This window comes from Babesia bovis (assembly GCF_000165395.2).
Source record: "Babesia bovis T2Bo chromosome 4 map unlocalized Chr4_1, whole genome shotgun sequence".
NCBI classification, from domain to species: domain Eukaryota; phylum Apicomplexa; class Aconoidasida; order Piroplasmida; family Babesiidae; genus Babesia; species Babesia bovis.
Genome location: NW_026261571.1, coordinates 1,146,986 through 1,168,035, shown reverse-complemented (window position 1 = coordinate 1,168,035; position 21,050 = coordinate 1,146,986). Strand labels below are relative to the sequence as shown.

The following is a 21,050-nucleotide window of genomic DNA, read 5'->3' as shown; positions in this document are numbered from 1 at the left end:
ATAAAGTGACACTACACGTCCTCTTCAGGGTACTGATATGGACTCCATGTATAGTCTCACTTTATAATAATAGAATTACTAATTCCTAAATGTTCAATTGTACTTCTTTCCCGATTATAGTACATACAGGGTGTTCACAATTTGATCTGTTTTTTGGATGGTAATGTTCTACGTCCTTTGACATTAAATATCTCCATTTCATACGTTTATGTCAATTAGGGTGTTTCTTAGTGATTTTACATCCATAAGTGAATTTTTGAATTCATCCAAGTTTACATTTCGCTGGGTGATATATTGACAACAGTGTATGACTATACCTTTTGCAGTGTTTTGTGTACGTTTGGTACACGTAGGAAGTTGTCTAGCGTTTCTGAATGAATGAACGCTTCTAGGGAGTTAAAACTAGATACAATACGATAAGCTCTTTCAGGTCCTGCGAAAGCTGATTACTTAAAGACTCAAACAAACCTATATGCGGTATTAGCGGTATACCATCCGTCCCGCATAATACGCAGAAGTCCACGAACTGATCACGTGAGAATCCTTTGAAATGTATCCTCAAAACATATAACCTACCCATAGCATCCAACAATGCGATATGATTGATCGTAGTGCTGACATTCTTGCCGCAGTAGTCCCTTATTACATTAGGTGCTCTGTTGGATTGTAGGGGTGTATACAGGACCTACCCTAGTGCGATGGCGTTGGTATCATCTGATAAAACGCAGTCAGTTTCTCTGTCGCAGAACTCCACGCATCGCCTTACGATATTTGGCTGCCTCACTTCTACACAGGCGAATGCATCCGACAGCCTCTGGGCGAACTGCAGCATATCACGCTCGCTGGGCGCAGCATAGAGTCTGACGCTGGAGTTTTCAAAAAACAATCGCAGTGAATCCCTTAACTGCGGGTTTTTGCAATCTAGTACGTTTATTGCATTGTCATCACTTGTGTTACGACTTGCGATGTAAAGGTCCTTAACGGTAAGCGATGAGCCCAGGACAAAAGTAGCGTCTATGCCACCTCCAGTACGCACTTCTCGTAATTGTTGGTTCATGCGCAACAGCGGTTTAATCGCATGGTTGCAAATTTCATTACGTATAGCGTGGACATCTATATATGTGTTGTTGTTTCCTGTGAATCTGTTGTTTGGTAAACTGGTGATATACCCTTCTTATAGTCACTTCGTCTTCTCCGTAAAATCGCTGTCGTTGCTGCATGAATGCTACGTTGTAGTAGGATTGCGCAATCTATGAATATTCGCCTTCCTCCGAATACTTCAAAATTCGGTGCTGGTACGATTATTTCAGGGAATCTATACTTGATAAATTTAATAAGTCCATTGACACCCATTGAAAATCAGGTATTGATAACATTTTCCAGGGAGGAAAAGTGCCATTTACTTCATACACATCACGTTACACATAATATATAAACTGTCGTAAATCATACACATGTACGATTTCAGTTGTTATTCAGTCGTTATTATCTATCCTTATGGATATATAACTGGGAAATACCTGGGAACGGTTATTAGACACCAGCTTTATACACAGGAAAATGCATAGATATCGTATGATTCTAGTAACTCATTTGCTCGCATGAATGCAATAGTATGAATATGCCTTCTGTGACGAACATCTGGGAATGTAACAATCTTTTGGTATCGATTTTATATACTTCCTTTTGTTGACCTATGAATATATACGGTTACCTATAATCTATGGATACCTATTTGTGGATTCATTGAGATATAAAGTTGTTAGGTACTTCCGTGTATATCTTTAATTAGTCCAATCCATGCTTTATTGTACCAGTTGGCTAGTCACTGCATCGGGGAAAAAATTTTCTCTGCGTTAACATTTGAAGGGACAGTCACATATGCTCTAATGATGAGGTGGACTACATAAAAAATATACGCTTGTGCTGTCAATATTTTTTCGTTGCTTGTGGTGCATTTGAGCCTCGATGTTTACAACTTGTATCTAATAATGCAGACTTTTTAGTGTCCACTCATAGAATCGTAGACGCAGAACACTATTCTGTATATCAGCTGGTCTACAGAGCTAAGTATAGCGCTACTAAGTAAGAAACAGTAAAATTAATGCGTCAATATCTTATCTAAAAAACGACATTTACCATCTCAAAAAATATTGACATTGACTTATTGCGACTATACTAAATGTTGAGTTTCTAAGGAAGTATACATTTCAGTACTACTACTGAAATTATCTTGTGTTAATAAATTCGGGAGGTGGTATGTAGATTTGATGGTTTAATATATCTTAATAGTGACGTGGGCATCTATACAGTTAATCTTCAAGTGATATATTTTCAATGAAGTAATATAAAGCTAGTTTTACTATCGACAGGACGCCTCTGAAGCATACTTATTTATGACTCTATTTTCAAGCATTAGTTATCAAAGGGATATAACTGTCGGTTTAAGTAAATCTGAAATTAACATTAGCAACACTACGGAGTATCGTAGGTAAATAAGAGTCTGGAACTGTTATTACCTAGGTTAGTAACATGCTTTATGAATCTGGTGGATATATTGAACTACATTATAGACTTCAATGTAGAATTAGTACCATCGTACACATAAGGTTAACTTGTAATACTTCAAGATATATAAGTGTCACAGGTTCGGTGATATCGCTGGCATGGGTCACGTATGTCATTAAATTAACAGTCTATTAACTACACTACAATGGATCTTGGAAGGTTTCTCATTGAATACCAAAAACGCAACCCTGTCACATTGGATGACACGGAATGTTTGCCTGGGGACATGGAGTACTACAATGACAGTAGTGAAAATACAAGCATATCAGCTGGTTCCAAAAATAATTCAGAATTGCCATACACGGGCCAAATGTTTTCCACTTTACAAACTGAAATGGACACCACCGATTTAAAGTCTAGATTTAATTCCAATTTCGATTGGCTAGGTATGAAATCAAATGAACTGCAGACCACAGGGATGTATAATAGCCCATCAGACTGGTTTCCACAGCAGTATAAATACACAAATGACTTCCCACTGGATATATATTCCCCTTTTCCATTTCACAATGGTGTTCATAAGGACAATGCATGGGATCACTGCAGTCATCAGGAACCTTTGATATCTCCTAGTAAGGCACCGATATACAAGTTCCCCTTAGCATCTAGGTTGACATCAAATTCGTTGTTTAAAATAGCTCTTAACCATACAGTTGCTGGACTCTATATTGGCAAACACGGTACGAATCTAAAGCGTTTACAGTCTACTCTTAACTTCGGGTTAACTCAATCCGGCAGGGGCAGCCGTGGCGATTTTACCGGTGTTGGGTACCCATGTCATCGTACGAACACTGCTCTGTTATTCGAGGGCACTCTTGTTGACATACTAATGGCTCTTAGGCCTCTGTACAGGATTATCCAAAACGAGGTGCTCACTTTAGACAAGGAATCACAGCGAATAGTATCCGGGAGGGTGCTCAACGTCAAGTTTGAGCTGGATGTTATCATACCACTGGACCGTAAGAAACTTCTAATGCAGGAGGAAGGCGTCCGGTGCAACCGCTTACGCCAACTATCCGGGGTTGGTATAATTGCCGGTAAGCAGAACTACGAATGGGGGAACATAAAGGAGACTATAGTGACGCTATATGGATTCGCCGAGAACGTAGAGAAAGCTTGCGAGTGGTTGGGTGTATTCATACAGGAATCCCCTGCTGTTCTATCGCGTGATTTCGCCTTCATTGATTATCCCAAGTACACTTTAGCCGTACCGGAAAACGCATTTTCGTGATAATAATGAACCCAGCGTTAATGAATCACTTGTATGGAGCAATTAACCACTGGAAAGTATACCCAATATTTTGGCATTATTAATACTTGACACTGTATTGCGTGATATAACTATGAATACTTTATGCAACTAGATCAGGCATAACTGTAGTACACATACGATTATTAGAAGCGGTGCTCATCGTTTCAATCCAGCACCCATTTGTTTCATCATGGCGGCGGAGCCGTCCATTTGCGAGAACTCCTTCATGAACTTCATGACGTTGGTGGCTCCGCCCATACGGCTTAGCAGTTTGGGGTCAATGGTTTGCTGCAAGCGCGACATCATTTGCTGTGGGTTGCGCATCAGGGTCTGATTTACGTTTTCCTTGCTTAGGGACGACTTCCCTAACTTTCCAACCAGTTTCTGCAGCACCTTATAGTGCTCCATCAACTGGTTGATCTCTCCTATAGTGGATCCTGATCCACGTGCGATACGTACGATGCGCGACTCGGATAACGGCTTGTCGCAATCCAACTCATCGGAGGTCATTGAGTCCATTATGCACAGGAACTTCTTGATATTCGCTACACCAACCTGTTCACTATTGGAGTCGAATACCCCGGGGAACATTCCCGGGAACATGGATACCACTTGACTCAGGGGACCCATTTTGAGTATATTCGTGATTTGCTCATACATGTCCCTAAGTGTATAAATCCCAGATGATATGCGATCTACCATTTCCTTGTTGGTGTTCATCCCAACTATCTCCTGGATGGTATTAATCAATCCATTGATATCACCCATGCCCAGCATACGAGACACGAACGACTTGGCGTCGAACTTCTCGAAGTTGTCGAAATGCTCACCAGTACCGATGAAAATAATAGGTGAATTGGTAGCAGCAACGGCGGCGAGGGCGCCGCCACCTTTGGCGTGACCATCAAGTTTAGTGATGATAACACTACCGACGTCAACCACCTTGTTGAAAGCCGCCGCTTGGTCGTAGCACGCCTGACCAATGTGACTGTCCATAACGAAGATAACGTCATCTGGCTTCACTGCTTCGTGGATGAGGCGCATCTCCTCGAAAAGAGACTCCTCTTGTTTATGACGACCTGAGGTGTCTACGATAATGATGTCGTACTTCTCTTCTTTGAATTTAGCTACACCCTCGGCAGCAACTCGCACGGCATTGGCCTCGGAGTAGCTACCGAAAAATGGTATTTTAACCTTAGCCGCATTTTGCTTTAACTGGTCGAAGGCACCAGCACGGAATGTATCTGCACAGATCAATGCTGTACGCCAGCCCTTCTTTTGATAGTGATACGCGAATTTAGTACACGTAGTAGTTTTACCAGCACCCTGCAAACCGACAAACATAATAATGTTTGCGTGACCTTTTTTAGGAACATACGGTTTACGATCGCTGCTTAGCATGTTAATGAATTCTTCAATAACAGCCTAATAAAAGTTAAACGGTAAGCAACATACGATAGAGATTACTGTAACCACACTTATATGAATATGTAGCATATATTCCCGAGAATACAACAATAATCTATAAAATAACACCAGATCATGCATATACCAACCACGCGTGCAAGAAACAGTTGTTCTAGGAAGTTACAAGCCAATGGATGTACTAAAAATTACCTTTTGGATGAACTTGCGTTTATTCGCTCCCAGCGCGTCGGCATGGAGACGCACTTGAAGCTTAACATTTTCACGCAGTTGCCTAACTAACTTAACATTAACATCAGCAGATAGGAGCGCCCGAACAATATCACCGATAACTTCGTCAATGACCTGGGAATTCATGAACAGATGCCCTGACAACCTACCTCCTCGGTGATAATAGTCCGCGCGTGTAACTTGCGGAACGCCTGAGTTATCTGCTCGCTTAATTCAGCCAACACCATCTTAGTGAATTACAAAGGCAACATCTTTAGGCAATAATATTTATTAATACAGAGTCTGGGCATATGTCATGTTAGGCCACACCAACAATGACGCGCAAGTGCTCATCCTAAAATAAGACCATAATATCCTGTATAATAATACACTATCTACCTATTAATTCCACATACAGCAAATGTACCTGTGATGTGCTTGTGAATACCCATGGTAATGTCTAATATAGGTACCGTGGCATATTAGCGTTGATGTTGTTCACGTTCTTGAGATCTTGTCTTTATATAATCACTGGAAACCGCGGTGTATATGAAGAGAAATTAAATACAACGATAATTCCACTAGTGATTGCTTTATGGTATGTTTATCTATATAATATTGTTTACATATACATGGTAATTATCCAACCAAATGAATAAGTTATATTGATCTGTGTAATATCGTGTAGTACATAAAAGATGTAGTCGTAGTTGCTCTATGCAGTTTCATTATTCTGTACAGGTTAAACCATTACAAAGGTGAACGACCTTCTGCGTTCTATTACGGGAGATAAATCAACATTGATACACGATTAGCATTTTATGCATCTATTTCCCCCAAAATAAAGCTGTTGCAATGGCAACGCCTGTCAATTCGTGCACTCTATGATGGTGGATACGACAAAATTTAGACATAATGAAGAAGTCTAAAAACAAGTCTACGGAACCACCCACGGTGGAGCCATTGCCGAGTACCGTAGAGGGTACCATGATATTAATGGAGCAGAGGTGTACCGCATTACTGGACGCTCTAAAAGCGAGTTCTAAAGAATGTTCCAGAATTGGAAGTGGTATGCGCACGAAGTTCAACGAATTGATGCAGAATATAACCAATTTTACAAAGTCGTTGTCCAAGGCTGGTGACGAGAAGGTTTTGCTAACATTTCCCACTAAGTTGTCCTGTTGCGTCCTGCTGGAGGCAATAACGTTTGCCAACAACAAGACGAAGCCCTTGGTCACCCACATCTCTGCTATACACCACCTGTATACCATTATTGACTTTTTATACCACCGCAGCGTGATAAACCACGAACGGAAGGATAGTAGCGGGATACCATTGGAGAATAATGAGTTGTATATATACATTGATATGCTTTTCAAGATGTTTGAAACTATATCGAAGCTGTCCAAAGTTGATGAATCCGTCCACCTTCGCACAGTCCAAACACTGCTGCAAACATTTTCATCCAACTCGCTAATCCTTCTTTATGAGGATATTTGCAGGCGCAGTTTGTACTTCTTGGACTCGATGTTGGCAGGAGAAAGCCGTGCCTTGAATCCCATTGTTGAGGGCGGGTTCCGTCAGCTGGTACAATGTATACTGGGTCATTCCAAGGTTGCCAAAAGGCACCGTCGCAAGTTTAATAACAAGGAACACCTGCATTCCGAGTCGTTATCAAGTTCAAAGTCCTCCAGTGCCGAGGTTATGCCAGACCGGGTTGGCTCATTTGATTCCCTGCAGATAGTGCATATCGACTTGGTACTGGAAATACTTAACGCCCTGTGTCTGTCAATATTATCGCAACCCACTGAGTTACTGTCCAATCTGAAGCCAGGTAGTTCGGCTGATGTGCTGTTAATAGCAATTGAGTCCATGCCCAAGGGGGTCCTATTTGATCACCCAAGGCTGCAGCCGATTGCTAAAGAAGAGCTTTACAGCACCGTGAGGAGTATACTCACAGGTCAATCGTTTATACACACGGGGTCCCTGATATTAGCAAAGATCATGGAACATGGGTACTACTACTGCAGTTATGGGAAATCACCAGACAGGGCCCTACTGGACATGTATGCAAGTTTGTACAACTTTGTCGAAATGGAGCTCATAGAAACTACGGGTCCCGATGGGCTCCTGCGAGTTATATCGTGGATGCGCGGGTTTCTAACCATAATGCAGTCAAACGAAATGCTGGATGACATGTGTCACCACAGAACTACACGGAGTCTGATAATGGAGATACTGAAATTCGTAGTGAAGCGCCACCGTATGGTAAATGATAAACGGATAGACCATTATTTCGAGGGTATATATAAATATGGCGATGGTCACCAGCTACTATCGGACCAAATCGACCTTATAGAGCCTACTGGGCCACTCCAACACACGTGCATTAAGTTCCTTCCAATATTTGCTGTTGAATTGGTACCAGGATCCGTGGCCATGGACTTTGCAAACATGACCAACGGAGTGATAGGCAAGCTATCGAGAATATTGACCACTGAGTCCATGGATATGCAGCAGTTGGAGCTGGTTGAATCCGCACTCGCCATAGATACCATGCTGACGGCAGCGCATATGCTATACAGCAGCGCCATGGGAATGAATCGTAACCTGCCTTGTTTTGCACCTTATCGTATATTTTACCCCAAGGTCGCGGCGAGTGATCCGCTATTCCACAAGCCACATGACAGTGCTGCGGAACCTACCGATGAGGCACCGGAACAGTGGCCTTTACTGAAGGAAGTCTGCGAAATTTTACTGAACCAATTCGAGCGCATGTTGAACGTTATGCGGTCCTCTGTCATGCAGGATGCGCTTATAGCAGTGTTGCAAGCACTGCTAGTTGTCTGTAGTGTGTTCCACTGGGATGATCTGTACCACCATTGCGTAAAGGCGCTGATGACGTATGTCATATTGGTTGAGCGCCAGTTTGCAGCCAACCGTAGCAAATGCTTGCCCGAAACATGGTCCATGTACCTTATGCACATACGGTGCCTCAATGCGCTCCTGCTCAACTACCCCAAGCAGCTGCACGATGTGGCTTGGAGTGACTTCATGGAGCGGCTGATTGCATTTTTCTATATCTCCTGGAAACTAGGCGTCTGTACCAACACTCACCTAAAGGATTTAGTGCCAGTCGAACTAGATGAACTGCTGTCCGCAGATAAAAGCCTACACGAGGATTGGGAAAAGACATTATCAGAGATAATCGAAGTGTTCGACCGCCTTAGGGTACATGATTTACACGTACTTAATGGGTTCATGACACATCTAGGATTCCATGTGGTGACGCCACTGCTCGCGAAATCTGGAAATAGCCCAAAGCGCAGTGACAAGCTGGAAGCCATTAAAATGGTGCTTGAAAACTGGCAGGCACGCTTTATAAACAAGCTCCAACATGGAGATCGCGATTGGGACCGTCTTCTCGAGGGGATTATCAACTCCATTGATAATGAGTCCATCCTGATGTTATCGGATCCCGAGTTCCTGCGCAGCGTGTTCAACACCATCATTGAGTACCCGCACGCCCGGCAGCTGGATGTAGTGATGATGTTTACATGTATCATGATGGAGTTGACCACTGAACGTAGTGTCATAGAAGGTATGGTACAAGCAGTGTGTCGTAATATCGTTAGCCTGTGCCTCGCGGGCCACAGTACAAGCAATACTTCTATCGATGCTGGTTTGTGTCTGTTGTACAAAGTACTTACTGACAATGCCACTTTATCGATGGACGTGATTAACGGTATGAAGATGATTGTAACAACTGTGCCACAGATATTTGCAGCCAGTAACCGTATCATGGATAGCCTTGCATTTGCCACGAAGCATGTGGTTGAATCTGATGACATGGTGTCCACCATAGCGTTGATAGATGTCTTTGCAGTAGTGGTTGAGGATTCAGTGGATTTTCTACAGGACCAGGGCTGTATACAGTTCGTGGAGTGTGCCTTCATCCTGGCTAACCGTACCTACACCAGTGATAGCAACGCCGCGTTCCGTGCAATATCGTTATGCCTTGACTTTGCGGAGAAAATGGCTGCTAGAAGCTTCTACTTCGGTGTTGGTGACGCTCCGCGGGAGCGTGAAAAGCTGCTGTGGTCCCTGATATTCACAGGGATGAAGGACCTAGGCTGCTCGGAGTATACTGAAATACGGCAATGCGCTATTAAGTCTTTATCTCTGTTCATAAAAGGCAGGTTGAACAAGTTTGATATGGAACTCTGGATCCTGTGCTGTGACAAGATGCTAATACCGCTAGCCGATGGCCTCCTGGACTCTCTGCACCACATATCGTCGCACCAAACTGTGTATATCATCTGCGATGAGCTTTACGTAGCTTTCAAGGACTGCCTTGGATTATACCGCGACCGGTGCGAGGATATTATGGGAAAATTGATCCTAGGACTCGAGAAGGTAGTGCAGGCCACAATTGGCAACAAGCTAATGCTGCCAAACGAATTGAATTCATCACTGAGCCTAGCGATTGGTATAGTTACCAACATCATTATTGACTACTGCCAGTCCGACTTTATATGGGACAAGTGTTTATCAGTGTTGCAGACAATAAAAGAAAGAGATATTGAGATACTAAGGCAGAATTTTTTCAAAAGTGTATGTAATATCGTTGTAGCACTTGGCGAGCGCGAGGATGGAGTAGAGAATAAATTGATGCAAGTCATCAAGATGTCACTAGGAGATCAACCTTGTGATGAAGCTGAATTGACACCGTCGGATGAATGCAGTGTAGATTATCCCGCAAGTGCTGTGATACCTCCCTGGATATTCCCAGGATATGAGCCAGTAATGGAGAATGACTCCGATATAGACCCTGTGATACAACAGGAATGGGATAGCTTCCCAGTGTCAGATTGCCCTTATACGTACAGTGACCACCCGAGGAAGGAGGCAGCACCTGATAGCGCCACTTCCAAATCGCCTTTCCTGTCAATATACGCAACATTGAAGCTGGCTGATGACCCCAAGGTTAAATTTACACTGCGCGATAAGATCCAGAATTCCATGGGTATACTGCAGGAGATGCAGCTGCTACAGCTAGTGTCGCTCCACTACAACCCCCAAATGGTGATCAGCACGGATACCCTTAATCGCATAAAGCCCCTGGATGTAACCAAACAGGTGCCCAGGGCAGATCACACAGAAAAACCGCAAAGGTCCAGTATGTACACCCTCTTGTCGTTAGAGGAGCGGGTTACGGTAATTGGCAATATCATGACCCACATCAAGGAGCCGCCACTATTCAGCTTGATTGAAACCTACAGCCCCGTGTCCAAGCTGTTCAGGTGCCTTGGAACTATCAAGAGCCCGGGGGTGTACAGCATGCTGCTGCGAGCGCTGATCAATCGGTATCTATTTGGAAGTGGTGTTAAGGTCGACCTGGCGCTACAGCTGGTAGACAGATTAGTGGCATCAGTTCGTGAGATATTAGTCAGGTTCCTGACTGAAGTAAACGAAGCACTAACACGTGATGAGGCCGTGGCAAAGTTTACAGGCTCCAAGGTATACAGGCTGCTGATACAGACGATACTACCCATGGTACCCATGATATTTGAGGTCATCAAAGCGACCCTGAGCAAGCACACATTGCAGCCAGTGGCCGTAGTGCTATATCAAAGTTGCATTAACCTCGTGAAATACGTATATCTGGGCCTTTATGTAGTCATGCATTTTATAGGTGTTGACCACCTACACCAGGATAGGAACGTACTTTTATTCTGGCGATCGTTAATCCCGACGTTCCAGTTTTTCACTGCGTTGAACTACACAGATGAACTAGAAACCCGGGTCAAATACCTACGGATACTACATGCCGTGGCGATTGATGCTGCCAGTGCCTTGGTGGTTAACCCGTTCAGCATCGCACCTCCATTCATATACAGCTGGGTAGCCCGGATACTGGATAGTTTCGCCGACGGCCAAAGTGCCGTCCTGAGGCGAATCGCATTACAACGGCTTTGCGATGCGGCGTCATCACCGTTTATACCGTCGCTGGGACCGGCACATACTGAAGTGGCCGACCAGGCAGTACGCTTACGTACGTTCTTAACCAAGCGGTTCTTCTTCGTACTATCGTGGCATGTTCGGCAGTTCCTGCGCAGTACGGATTCGGAAATTGACATTCTGGCCGCGCTGCAGCTGTTGGAGTCCAACAGCACGCTGCCCAACGAACTCATTTTTGACAGCGCATACATGAAGAAGCATCGATACCTGAAGTTTGTACAAAAGCGGCCGCTGGTGTCACTCGCAATGCCGTATCTACTCGATCTCCTGGAATCGGATAACAAGCGTGTTTTGCGCGCTACCAGGCGTATACTCGCCCTGTTCCTAGAAGAAATGGGTGCCCAGGTGACACCACTGTGACAGCAGTACTAATTACATCTATTATGACACTAGAGCACGAATAAGAACTATATTTTAGTTGAACTGTGTTACAAGGTAACAGAATTCGTGACTAGAGGACCCTAATAGCTAATCTGAATCTGCATCAGGCTCGACAGCGTCCGGAGGTAGCATCGACTCGTCAACACGACCCATACCCTCATCCTCTTCCTCACTCTCATCAGAACTGGAAGAGTCCTCCTCCTCCTCACTGCTCTCCTGGCCTTCCAACAAACTATACAAGTGACGCTCGTCCTCGTCACCCACAATGATAATGTCACCACGCTGCTTAAACTCGCCACCAGCGTACGAGCGAATCTTATTGGAAATCTCCTCCAAAGCCGTAGTTATAATGTCCATACCCTTGTCCTTATCATGACATGTGGTCATTATCTCGTACTGAGGAGGTGCGATGAGCTTAACCTGAATATTATGCTCCTCATTGGCCTTAGCCAACATCAAGGCACTCTTGACAGCCTCAATACCGTCCGGGCCAAAGCACCAAACATCTATCATGCACCTGTGCGTCATTAGATATAATATAAAATATTGTAAGAAACACCCTTGCCAAGAGTAGACTACTATTGGTTACACGGTTTCCATTAGTCTCCCGATTTTCGGCTCCTCTGGTCTAAACCAGACGAAATTAACAATCGGTTTTGTATCAGTGCTATAACTAACCTTAACTTCAAGGCTTGAGGAGTCAGCCGTAACTGGATGTCAGCAATCAAGGAATCAATCACTTCAGGTGCTATGGGAAGATCCTTAAAAATGTTAGTTTTGTTAATGGCAGCTTCCTTAAGCGCATCCAAAGCGTTGGGATAACGCTGATATAACGGCCAAATACATATACGGTTGAGCTCCTCAACAGACATGCCGTGCTTCTGCGCTATGTGTCGCACAGTCTGGTGAACCTTCTTAGCCTTTGAAAACTTCTCCTCACACTTAACAATATCCTCAGGTGATACACGGCGCTTTGATAGATCGATGTAGCCCTTTACAGGGTCTACACGAAGTACCAACACAACCTCATGACGGCCAACTTTTACCAGCTTGTTAATACTCCTGTAACGACGCTTCGAAAGCTCGCTTAATAAAATTAAACCTATGGAGTATTAACATACAAATTATAGTACTAACCCTCACGGTCATCGTATTCAAGCAAAGAGACGTATACACCCTGAGCTTCAATACGATTCACCTTTACCATAAGAAGGTCCCCAGGGTTGGGGAACTTCTGCTCGTAAAAACGGCAATCACCTAAAGTAGTCTTTTTTGTGCTCATATTATAATATGAAATCAAACAACAACGCGAGTCTAGGATATCTTAGGATTGTAGCCTACCACCCGACAAATAACACCAGGCATTGCCAGAAGAAAGCGATCATTGAATACACAGTTGGCGATTTATTTCATAAATCGATAAAACATACCTGTGTATCCACTATTGGCGAATATTGTATTGCCATCGTATTCGCTATATCCGATCGCGCAAAATATACCTGGACCATGATGATATTGTCGTAGCTATGGAAACATTGTATTCTATAATAACATCATCCAAGATAATATGAATACATTATCCATAAACAACACCGATGTACGATAACTGATTGCTAATGTAGTTTACGTGCCATCACAACGCAATTCTACGTCACCGTAACTTTAGTATAAATATATCCACTTTATCCCATTATGACTCCACGATTTTGTAATATACTGCCATGCGCATCAAACATGTTTTACACATTTGGTACTAACACGCTGATCAAGCGATATATCTCTAATTTGTACAACCGTCGCGCAATATACACAGTAGGCCGTCTTCCGGCAAAACTTACATCTAGAAGATATATGAACACACAGTCAGCTGATACAGAAGATGTAGGACCTGTAGCACAAGGACCAAAAGACACTTTACTAATGCTCGGGTAGTTACAGGGATACTCGGCTTCATAATTACCCAGATACTCCATTAAGGAAGATGAAATGGAGAAACATGTCCACGCACTGAAGGAAACAGTTAAACTAAAATTGATGACGTTAAGCTACTACACCCCTGATATGGCACAAAGCTTCACAGGTAATGCTGTCTACGAGGAATATATACATCCCAGATCTCGCAATGGCGCAACACCAATCGGTGCAATTTATAAACGAATCCAAGGAGAATTACATGAAGGCATTAGACATCTGGACTAAGTTAAAAGGTCCACAAAGCAGAGAAGTAGCCAATATGCTCTGCCTTATAGGGGTAGTCCTCCGGGATTTAGGTGACTTAACTGCCGCAAAGTCTGCCTTCAAAGATTCGATAGAAATTGAGTATGTTTGCTGATGTACCTCTTTAGTGCTTCCAGCAATAAAATTGGTACAACGGAGAGCCAACTGTCAAGTGTACTTGCGTTGAATAACCTCGCCGGTATCGAGCATTTAAGCGGAAATGCTGCAGAGGTTAGTGGGTAAATTAATGTGATGTATGTTACTGTATTATGTATACCAAATGACTTTTTTTATCTGGTTTTACTATACGTTATTGAGCTGGTGTACTAGAATCTCAGTGATTGACATGAGTGCAAATTCAATACGCTTCATTAGCTACAGGCAGCAGATATATATGAAGACGCCGTGAGAATCATACTAACTGCGACCGGAGGTGACCCGAACCACCGAATGATAGCTTTGTTATACTATAATCTAGGTACGCAGTTATTGACAATTGCACATTTCGCAGCATGCTGCCATAACTACCTAGGAGATAAGGTAGCTACCGAGATTTCACTAACAAGAGTATGTCCAGAATAATGTTACCTACAATGCATCAGGCACGAGAAATCATCGCTACAATAGGAGATACACAGAGAATTGGAGATCGTATACAATATATGCTGGATGAACTATGGTCGGAAAAAGAAAAGGTCTAGAATATATATTTACGAGTGTTTCACATCGATAGAAAGACTGCGTTAATGCTGGACTTTGTGTTCATACACAAGTGTAGCGAATAAAGTGGGATGCACCCTGGGTACCACATTTAAGGCTAGGCTTGATGCTGTAAGGAACGGAGCACATCTCCTTTCCGTTGCACATGCTGGATGTAGTTGACAAAGTAGAAGCGACGAAACCCTTGTTGCACAATATATTACCGCGCTGACCTGAGTTGATTACATTAATCTTCTTACCAGGAGGGCAACGAGGCGTAATGTTACCTTGCTTCTTCTCGGTTAAGGTAACCTCCTCACCAGGGGCTATGTCAGTACGAACCTTGTCACAACAGTGGTAAAGACCAACAAAGACAACACCCTCCTTGCAGTACAAATTCTCACCAACGACGAATCGACTGGGATGGGATTCTTTGAGGTTAACGCCTAACACGCAGGGCTCACCCTTCTCAAAAACAGTCTGGCAGTAGTTTTTAAAACCATAATCGAGCTCATAACTACGATCGCATTTGGTAGCATCACGGTTGTGTTTGACGAACTCTTCAGTACAGATGCCGTAAGCATCAACCAAATGGAGGTTTTGGTCCTTCGTGCATTTTATCTCCAGAGGACCTTCATCCTCAATGTAAATCACTGCACATAAATTTATTACATCGCATTCAAGGTCACTGGCATAACATATTCGACTTTTAAGACTAAAATAGCGAACTAAATACTACAATATAGACTCACCTTGCTGACCGCTGCATTTTGCAACACTCCCGACTGTATACATAGTGTTACAATTTAACAAAAAACATACCGCCAGCGGAAACTGTATCCAAACGACCTAAAAAGGCAAAAAAGGTTGCAACAACAACCAGGGCATTAGGAATCTTCATACGATACATCTTGCTGCATAATATGAGCAAATGTTACAAACAGCCCAAATTCCGATATAATAGATATGTATTATATATTGAATAATATACACGCTATCTTTTCAACGCCGTAATATGGACCCAGGAAGGTTTGCACCTTGCTACACAATTCAGGACGCGTAATGCATTAGACGCGCGATGACTGATTAGACCTCTGTATTGATACCGTGTATTTTTTTCATACCTATTTGGCATCTGTTATATTGTTAAACATATTTCTGGCCCAGGGGTTGTTAATTTGGTTACAAACATCAGTTTGGAGATGTATTGTTCTAGTTCATAGAATTGTGTTATATACATTGTTCATAATCAAATGGATTCGTACACTGAATGGGTTTACATATCTGATTTAATAGCTTAGATATATTATATATACAACCATAACTCTCGGTGCCAAGGATGTATATTCCGATGTATTAATTCTTTGGTCTGGCAGACTCCAGGGTACCTTCTATATCTGCGATAGGCTCTGGTGCAAGGAAGAATATGTGGAATCTTTCAAAAATCAATTCAAAGGTTGTTGTATTCCTCCTCAGTGGCGAATGTAGCGGTTTTGCGATACTGTGGTAAAACCTTGTCCACATTATTCATGGCTCTCAGGGCTTGACTGTCGTCCTCAAACTCACAATATGATATAGTAGTGTCACTGCGATGGACCACGACTTCAATCAGTGACCCGTATTGCGATAAAGACTCCTCCAACTCTTCCTGTAAACGATCAGTGTCATCAATGGTGCACTCAAAAGTAAGTTTCAACACGCGCGTAGCAGCCATTCCGCCAGCGGAGGCAGTGACTCTGTCACGTGGTACCGTAGATTGGCTTGTTGAATGCGCAGGATTAGCACCAAGCTTTGCTCCTTGTACAATGACACCAACGTGTTTACCTGTGTTTTTAGCTACCAATGGTGCAACTATACCTTGTTCATTGGCACCAAGACCCTTACCCTCGGTCCAACCCAATTTCTGCATTATACGCATACCAACGCCCTTAGATGTATCGGTGGCATCTTGAGTCACAGTGTTATCAGCAGAATCCAAAAGCTTCATGCGACGCTCGTAGGCCTCCTCCGCAGATAGCTTAGGGCCCTCTACCTTCTTAATCTTCAACTCAACACGCGTTGTTTGAGCTGTAGCACGACGAGCAAACTCTCTAGAAAGATGCTCGTAATCATTGGGATACATAGGATCGTACACATCGTTAGGATTGTAACTATATTGCTGACGACGTGATTTAACAAATGGCGTCGAGCCACTATGGACCCTAGATGATGCCGAAGTACCCTGAGGCAACGCTGTATTATCCCACATTGTTTTTATAAGATGCCTACTGAAGCTAGATTCATTAGAAGGCCCACTGCGGCACTCCACAGACACCCGTTGCACATACCCCAATTCATTGGAATATCTTCACTAGATGCCACACACTATATTATATCTAGACAAACAACGTCTAAGAAGCACTAAAATGTGCGTAATAAATGATTATATTGCAATACCCTAGCGTCAAAGGGTCTACAGGTACACTATTACTATGCTAGAATTTATAAACTACATTAATAGCGCGGTCCAGTCACAAATGAACTATTCAACCTCAAGGTCCCTATAGTATTGCTTGAGCTTAACGGCCTTACGGTTGTGGTCAGGCTCCTTAGGGTTACAGTCGTCATCACTGCTGCCGTCACTACATACACTAGACGCAGTTTCTACCACGTGCATGTCAGAGACCAAGGTACTGTGCTTCACGTCGTAGTATATCTCGTCGTCCGGACGTAACATGCTAGAATCCGAACAAATTACCATGTGAAATGGCTCAACAGTACTGCCAAAAGTGTCACTCACAGTGCCTATAATACGTCTGTCACCCAAACAAACAATAGAGCCTAAATCTAATACACGATTCGGATCCGTGCACCGAAGCACAACGATACGACCCAAAATTGATGTACATCGACCAACTAAAGCAATAGGAAAATGATCTTCAACTCTTTTGGGAAGATCCACAGTATCAACAAGCCTGATGTTGTCCACAGGGAAATCAGGATCTACCACCGGGTTATATTCCTTATCATCTCCAGCGTCACGATAGGAATTACTACAAACATTGCCAAAACTATATACAAACCTACCCAATGTTATAGTAGTTGCGATTATCAGATAGGTCTACAACCGACTCGTCAGAATCAGAACTGCTGCTGGCCTCGCCAAGATCTCTATGAAGTATCTATTGGAAAATAGAAAACCCACCTGTAAAAGACACGAGGCTTATCCCGATTCAATGCTTCTAATGCGGACAGTCGTTCATTCTCTTTCTGCACAGATATATATAAAAAAGCAACACCTCAAGATGGAATCCTTCCAGGATAATGGGACATAGAGTTAAAAGAAACAATGTTATGTATGTTATTCAAAATGGAATCAATACTGCCAAACAATATATTTTGTCAACGAATCGATTGCGTTACCTACATTAGCAATGTGCATAACCAAAGCAAGGTCATCAATTTCGTTCTTGCCATCGATGACTATCCCATTGACCGACTCCATTATTGCTGAAATATATGCGATAATAATTGAAATATTTAACTAGCAAAAAACAAGGTGATATTAATAATATGTGCGATGTTTTCCACCCATTACTACCACACGGTAACCAATGTGTAAACTGTAAATATTCCGGAACATTCCAATTAAGTGATATTCACACGATGGATACATATCCAAGACAATCATGATAAATTTAAGATCTTTGTTCCAGTTTAGGAGGTGCTTTAATACCATATCGCATAACCTTACACTAAATGGCATAAATTGTAACCTAAACAGCAGTGTAACTTACGCTGGTATATATGGGTTATCATGGCGCTCTAATGTGCCAAGGGATATAGATTTGGACACATCATCGAAAAATGAATATATTTTGTCTTCTGATCTAGATATTGAAGGGATGCTTCTAAGAAGACATAGAGGAGGCAAAGTGAAAAATAAACTAAGGAATATAGAAAAACGTAAAAAAAGAGAACAGAATCTACAACGTATATCATCTGATGTTAAATTTAATGGGTATTCGACGACTTACAATGAAACTAAATGATTTAATGAGTTATATCCATGTGTTATAGGTAACACAGTGTAATAGTACTTATATACTCAGTGGTATTTTTCCAGGAATGCATGATTTGCTTGTAATACTATTCTGTACATTTTGTTGTATTGCGGTACTGTATCATGTATAATTACAGATGGAATATAGCAATTCCTTTCTGTACATAATCGGTATGGTATTTGTCTAGAATCTGCAATATCTACAATAACTTAATAGCGATGCCATATAGATGGCAGCATGTAGGGATATATGAGTAAATATGTAATGACTTATATTAACGGATACATGAGAAAATTGATCACTGTTCGAATATCGATTATATGATCCTGCTATGGTGTCTAGAGTATGAGTCAAATCAAGTATTGACAACAGTGCGATTCTTACACCGCTTGCACTCATACATCACAGTCATACCCTCATCAGCAGAACGAGCTTGGAATGTTGAATAATAAGCCTCTTCAAAACCGCAGTTGTCACACAATTGCTTCACTACCTCACGACTGCTCTTGTTGGCATTCTTTGCCATGAATAAGGTATTGTCGTCGCCAGCCCTTTCACCGTCATCCTTAAGTGAATCCATCCACCATTTCTTACTGGAACGGTCAAACTCACAACTCTGACGATAACCATATATATAGGCCTTCTCTCCCTCATTGCCTCGGCCAAATGTAGCACGCTTTTCCAAACTGTCGACAAGAACGTCCGTGCAATTTGAACTAAATATAGGTGCGATAACCTCGTTGCATGTTTGACAACGTAGCTCCTGACGGATAGATGAATCACTATCAAAAAACGAATGCGGTGATTTAAAGTTAACAGATGTCTTACATCGAAGACAGCCCAGAGCAATCAAATAGTCGTAACTAACATGATCCTTGCGCTCCACTAAATTAAGTACATTCGGATTAACCTTAGATGAATGAATCTGGTATTTAAAATTGTTAGTAACCACACGACCCTCAGCATCAAATCCGCTTTCAGCATATAAATACTGAGCCATATCCATAGCCTCCTTAACGTTTATTTTTGCTATACTACTGTTGAAGCGAGGGTCGGTAACGGGAATCAATACGTTCTTCCCACTCTCCGCGGCGGCAAGTAGAATATCCAACTCAGAATCCTCCATTGTTATTAGTTGTAAACTAACTATGCAAAATCAATCATATCGCAGCCCCTCTATATCTAAACACACCTGTGTATGATAACAATAACGGTCCCCAAGCATGGAATCTCGCATTAAACTGTTATTATATAACGTCAATGATATAGACTACCCATCTCATCTATTAGATCCACTAAACTTGAATAGCATAACAAAAATACAGAGAACGTATACAAATCGAATGTGTAACTTAATACAGCCTTTTGGGGACACTAATGAATATATAGTTCATCCAATGCATAGGGCCCGAGCAAACACAACACCTTAAACGCACAACACCAAGCAAGGATACTTGTAATCAGATTAAGAATTCAATAAAGCTACAGCGGGCATGGATATACGTATAGTTGGAAATAGTGTGTATTTGCTATGTGCTATTTCATGGCTGTGTGGACTTATATGCTGGCCATTAGGAAAGTACATTATTCAAATATGTAGCAAACTAAGTTATATCGCAAGCATATCTTGTTGCAGTATGCGAAAAAGAGGCGAAACCGTAACGGAATATGAAAGTGACGATGATAGTGATATAAAGTTGGTGCTATGCGTCAGAACAGGTATGGAAATAGACCCAGATAGTAGGTACCCATCCTATACAGACTTGGAAATGGGAAAGGGAAAAATAGCAGCACAGTGTGGGCATGCCGCTCTAGGAGCATACATCGATTCAATAAATCGCAAAAATCCATACCTCAATGAATGGATGAACCAAGGACAGAAGAAAGTGGTGCTCAAAGTTAAGGTAGTATCTCTCCAAAAAAAGATTCCAATAACGCACAGAGCAAAGAAGATATGGCTGAACTTAAACGAAGCGCTGCTGCCGCTCACATCAACTACCATATTACGTGTGATGCAGTACGTTTAAATATAACTAACTGAAAGTTACACAGGGTAGAACCCAAATACCAGCAGGATCATACACAGTTATCGCCATAGGTCCAGGTAGGCGAATTACATACAAGTGACACTAATTCAGCACCCGAAAATGTAGTAAACAAAATAACCGGACACTTAAAATTACTATAAACAGTATTGATCAATTATAGTAACACATTTATACAACTGTTTTTGA

General features: G+C 42.3%; 11 protein-coding genes across 11 annotated transcripts; 4 read left to right on the top strand and 7 right to left on the bottom strand.

Moving 5' to 3' along the window:
• Nucleotides 1-194: 194 nt before the first annotated feature.
• On the bottom strand, nt 195-1,355 carry BBOV_IV009230 (XPG I-region family protein). Its single transcript, XM_001610795.2, has 6 exons — nt 1,170-1,355; nt 690-1,134; nt 577-656; nt 469-543; nt 318-433; nt 195-282 (listed from the first exon to the last, which is right to left on the bottom strand). Exons 1-6 carry the CDS (start codon nt 1,351-1,353, stop codon nt 199-201), a joined length of 984 nt encoding a protein of 327 aa, XP_001610845.2. The 5' UTR covers nt 1,354-1,355; the 3' UTR covers nt 195-198.
• Nucleotides 1,356-2,682: 1,327 nt separating this feature from the next.
• BBOV_IV009220 (uncharacterized protein) lies at nt 2,683-3,837 on the top strand. The gene has a single exon (XM_001610794.2). The coding sequence runs from the start codon at nt 2,714-2,716 to the stop codon at nt 3,797-3,799; it is 1,086 nt and encodes a 361-aa protein (XP_001610844.1). The 5' UTR covers nt 2,683-2,713; the 3' UTR covers nt 3,800-3,837.
• Nucleotides 3,838-3,953: 116 nt separating this feature from the next.
• On the bottom strand, nt 3,954-5,714 carry BBOV_IV009210 (signal recognition particle protein SRP54). Its single transcript, XM_001610793.2, has 3 exons — nt 5,626-5,714; nt 5,438-5,590; nt 3,954-5,245 (listed from the first exon to the last, which is right to left on the bottom strand). The coding sequence occupies exons 1-3, from the start codon at nt 5,701-5,703 to the stop codon at nt 3,977-3,979; spliced, it is 1,500 nt and encodes a 499-aa protein (XP_001610843.1). The 5' UTR covers nt 5,704-5,714; the 3' UTR covers nt 3,954-3,976.
• Nucleotides 5,715-5,837: 123 nt separating this feature from the next.
• BBOV_IV009200 (uncharacterized protein) lies at nt 5,838-11,862 on the top strand. The gene is made up of 2 exons (XM_001610792.2): nt 5,838-6,053; nt 6,197-11,862. The coding sequence occupies exon 2, from the start codon at nt 6,371-6,373 to the stop codon at nt 11,834-11,836; it is 5,466 nt and encodes a 1,821-aa protein (XP_001610842.1). The 5' UTR covers nt 5,838-6,053; nt 6,197-6,370; the 3' UTR covers nt 11,837-11,862.
• Nucleotides 11,863-11,928: 66 nt separating this feature from the next.
• On the bottom strand, nt 11,929-13,155 carry BBOV_IV009190 (putative Eukaryotic translation initiation factor 2 subunit alpha). The gene is made up of 3 exons (XM_001610791.2): nt 12,995-13,155; nt 12,536-12,959; nt 11,929-12,374 (listed from the first exon to the last, which is right to left on the bottom strand). The coding sequence occupies exons 1-3, from the start codon at nt 13,137-13,139 to the stop codon at nt 11,945-11,947; spliced, it is 999 nt and encodes a 332-aa protein (XP_001610841.1). The 5' UTR covers nt 13,140-13,155; the 3' UTR covers nt 11,929-11,944.
• A 375-nt stretch (nt 13,156-13,530) lies between these two features.
• BBOV_IV009180 (TPR repeat family protein) lies at nt 13,531-14,810 on the top strand. Its single transcript, XM_051767005.1, has 7 exons — nt 13,531-13,785; nt 13,822-13,937; nt 13,972-14,176; nt 14,212-14,305; nt 14,456-14,552; nt 14,586-14,641; nt 14,677-14,810. The coding sequence occupies exons 1-7, from the start codon at nt 13,550-13,552 to the stop codon at nt 14,773-14,775; spliced, it is 903 nt and encodes a 300-aa protein (XP_051623318.1). The 5' UTR covers nt 13,531-13,549; the 3' UTR covers nt 14,776-14,810.
• A 2-nt stretch (nt 14,811-14,812) lies between these two features.
• On the bottom strand, nt 14,813-15,856 carry BBOV_IV009170 (uncharacterized protein). Its single transcript, XM_001610789.2, has 3 exons — nt 15,596-15,856; nt 15,526-15,558; nt 14,813-15,426 (listed from the first exon to the last, which is right to left on the bottom strand). The coding sequence occupies exons 1-3, from the start codon at nt 15,681-15,683 to the stop codon at nt 14,837-14,839; spliced, it is 711 nt and encodes a 236-aa protein (XP_001610839.1). The 5' UTR covers nt 15,684-15,856; the 3' UTR covers nt 14,813-14,836.
• A 322-nt stretch (nt 15,857-16,178) lies between these two features.
• BBOV_IV009160 (G-patch domain family protein) lies at nt 16,179-17,041 on the bottom strand. Its single transcript, XM_001610788.2, has one exon. It carries the CDS (start codon nt 17,019-17,021, stop codon nt 16,224-16,226), a length of 798 nt encoding a protein of 265 aa, XP_001610838.1. The 5' UTR covers nt 17,022-17,041; the 3' UTR covers nt 16,179-16,223.
• A 218-nt stretch (nt 17,042-17,259) lies between these two features.
• Nucleotides 17,260-18,302, bottom strand: BBOV_IV009150 (Gar1/Naf1 RNA binding region family protein). The gene is made up of 4 exons (XM_051767098.1): nt 18,180-18,302; nt 17,958-18,022; nt 17,840-17,923; nt 17,260-17,805 (listed from the first exon to the last, which is right to left on the bottom strand). Exons 1-4 carry the CDS (start codon nt 18,255-18,257, stop codon nt 17,295-17,297), a joined length of 738 nt encoding a protein of 245 aa, XP_051623317.1. The 5' UTR covers nt 18,258-18,302; the 3' UTR covers nt 17,260-17,294.
• Nucleotides 18,303-19,117: 815 nt separating this feature from the next.
• On the bottom strand, nt 19,118-20,291 carry BBOV_IV009140 (Transcription factor S-II (TFIIS) family protein). The gene has a single exon (XM_001610786.2). It carries the CDS (start codon nt 19,940-19,942, stop codon nt 19,172-19,174), a length of 771 nt encoding a protein of 256 aa, XP_001610836.1. The 5' UTR covers nt 19,943-20,291; the 3' UTR covers nt 19,118-19,171.
• Nucleotides 20,292-20,323: 32 nt separating this feature from the next.
• BBOV_IV009130 (putative peptidyl-tRNA hydrolase 2 mitochondrial precursor) lies at nt 20,324-21,050 on the top strand. The gene is made up of 5 exons (XM_051767931.1): nt 20,324-20,535; nt 20,578-20,720; nt 20,759-20,833; nt 20,869-20,920; nt 20,955-21,050. The coding sequence occupies exons 1-5, from the start codon at nt 20,454-20,456 to the stop codon at nt 21,002-21,004; spliced, it is 402 nt and encodes a 133-aa protein (XP_051623316.1). The 5' UTR covers nt 20,324-20,453; the 3' UTR covers nt 21,005-21,050.

Excerpts from the sequence above, each read along its gene's own strand:
- BBOV_IV009230 (XM_001610795.2), bottom strand. The coding sequence starts at position 1,353 with ATGGGTGTCAATGGACTTATTAAATTTATCAAGTATAGATTCCCTGAA. Across the intron at positions 1,135-1,169 it reads ACGAAGTGACTATAAGAAGG|GAAACAACAACACATATATA; the intron begins GTATATCACCAG and ends ACAGATTCACAG. Across the intron at positions 657-689 it reads ACCAACGCCATCGCACTAGG|AGCACCTAATGTAATAAGGG; the intron begins GTAGGTCCTGTA and ends ACAATCCAACAG.
- BBOV_IV009220 (XM_001610794.2), top strand. The coding sequence starts at position 2,714 with ATGGATCTTGGAAGGTTTCTCATTGAATACCAAAAACGCAACCCTGTC.
- BBOV_IV009210 (XM_001610793.2), bottom strand. The coding sequence starts at position 5,703 with ATGGTGTTGGCTGAATTAAGCGAGCAGATAACTCAGGCGTTCCGCAAG. Across the intron at positions 5,591-5,625 it reads GGACTATTATCACCGAGGAG|GTCATTGACGAAGTTATCGG; the intron begins GTAGGTTGTCAG and ends ATGAATTCCCAG. Across the intron at positions 5,246-5,437 it reads AACGCAAGTTCATCCAAAAG|GCTGTTATTGAAGAATTCAT; the intron begins GTAATTTTTAGT and ends AACTTTTATTAG.
- BBOV_IV009200 (XM_001610792.2), top strand. The coding sequence starts at position 6,371 with ATGAAGAAGTCTAAAAACAAGTCTACGGAACCACCCACGGTGGAGCCA.
- BBOV_IV009190 (XM_001610791.2), bottom strand. The coding sequence starts at position 13,139 with ATGAGCACAAAAAAGACTACTTTAGGTGATTGCCGTTTTTACGAGCAG. Across the intron at positions 12,960-12,994 it reads TGAATACGATGACCGTGAGG|GTTTAATTTTATTAAGCGAG; the intron begins GTTAGTACTATA and ends AATACTCCATAG. Across the intron at positions 12,375-12,535 it reads CCTCAAGCCTTGAAGTTAAG|GTGCATGATAGATGTTTGGT; the intron begins GTTAGTTATAGC and ends AATGACGCACAG.
- BBOV_IV009180 (XM_051767005.1), top strand. The coding sequence starts at position 13,550 with ATGACTCCACGATTTTGTAATATACTGCCATGCGCATCAAACATGTTT. Across the intron at positions 13,938-13,971 it reads TATGGCACAAAGCTTCACAG|ATCTCGCAATGGCGCAACAC; the intron begins GTAATGCTGTCT and ends TATACATCCCAG. Across the intron at positions 14,306-14,455 it reads TAAGCGGAAATGCTGCAGAG|GCAGCAGATATATATGAAGA; the intron begins GTTAGTGGGTAA and ends CATTAGCTACAG.
- BBOV_IV009170 (XM_001610789.2), bottom strand. The coding sequence starts at position 15,683 with ATGTATCGTATGAAGATTCCTAATGCCCTGGTTGTTGTTGCAACCTTT. Across the intron at positions 15,559-15,595 it reads GGATACAGTTTCCGCTGGCG|TCGGGAGTGTTGCAAAATGC; the intron begins GTATGTTTTTTG and ends CTATGTATACAG. Across the intron at positions 15,427-15,525 it reads AAAATGCAGCGGTCAGCAAG|TGATTTACATTGAGGATGAA; the intron begins GTGAGTCTATAT and ends ATTTATGTGCAG.
- BBOV_IV009160 (XM_001610788.2), bottom strand. The coding sequence starts at position 17,021 with ATGTGGGATAATACAGCGTTGCCTCAGGGTACTTCGGCATCATCTAGG.
- BBOV_IV009150 (XM_051767098.1), bottom strand. The coding sequence starts at position 18,257 with ATGGAGTCGGTCAATGGGATAGTCATCGATGGCAAGAACGAAATTGAT. Across the intron at positions 18,023-18,179 it reads TGGTTATGCACATTGCTAAT|AAAGAGAATGAACGACTGTC; the intron begins GTAGGTAACGCA and ends ATATCTGTGCAG. Across the intron at positions 17,924-17,957 it reads AAGCCTCGTGTCTTTTACAG|AGATCTTGGCGAGGCCAGCA; the intron begins GTGGGTTTTCTA and ends GATACTTCATAG.
- BBOV_IV009140 (XM_001610786.2), bottom strand. The coding sequence starts at position 19,942 with ATGGAGGATTCTGAGTTGGATATTCTACTTGCCGCCGCGGAGAGTGGG.
- BBOV_IV009130 (XM_051767931.1), top strand. The coding sequence starts at position 20,454 with ATGCGAAAAAGAGGCGAAACCGTAACGGAATATGAAAGTGACGATGAT. Across the intron at positions 20,536-20,577 it reads GGTGCTATGCGTCAGAACAG|ACTTGGAAATGGGAAAGGGA; the intron begins GTATGGAAATAG and ends CATCCTATACAG. Across the intron at positions 20,834-20,868 it reads ACCATATTACGTGTGATGCA|GGTAGAACCCAAATACCAGC; the intron begins GTACGTTTAAAT and ends AAAGTTACACAG.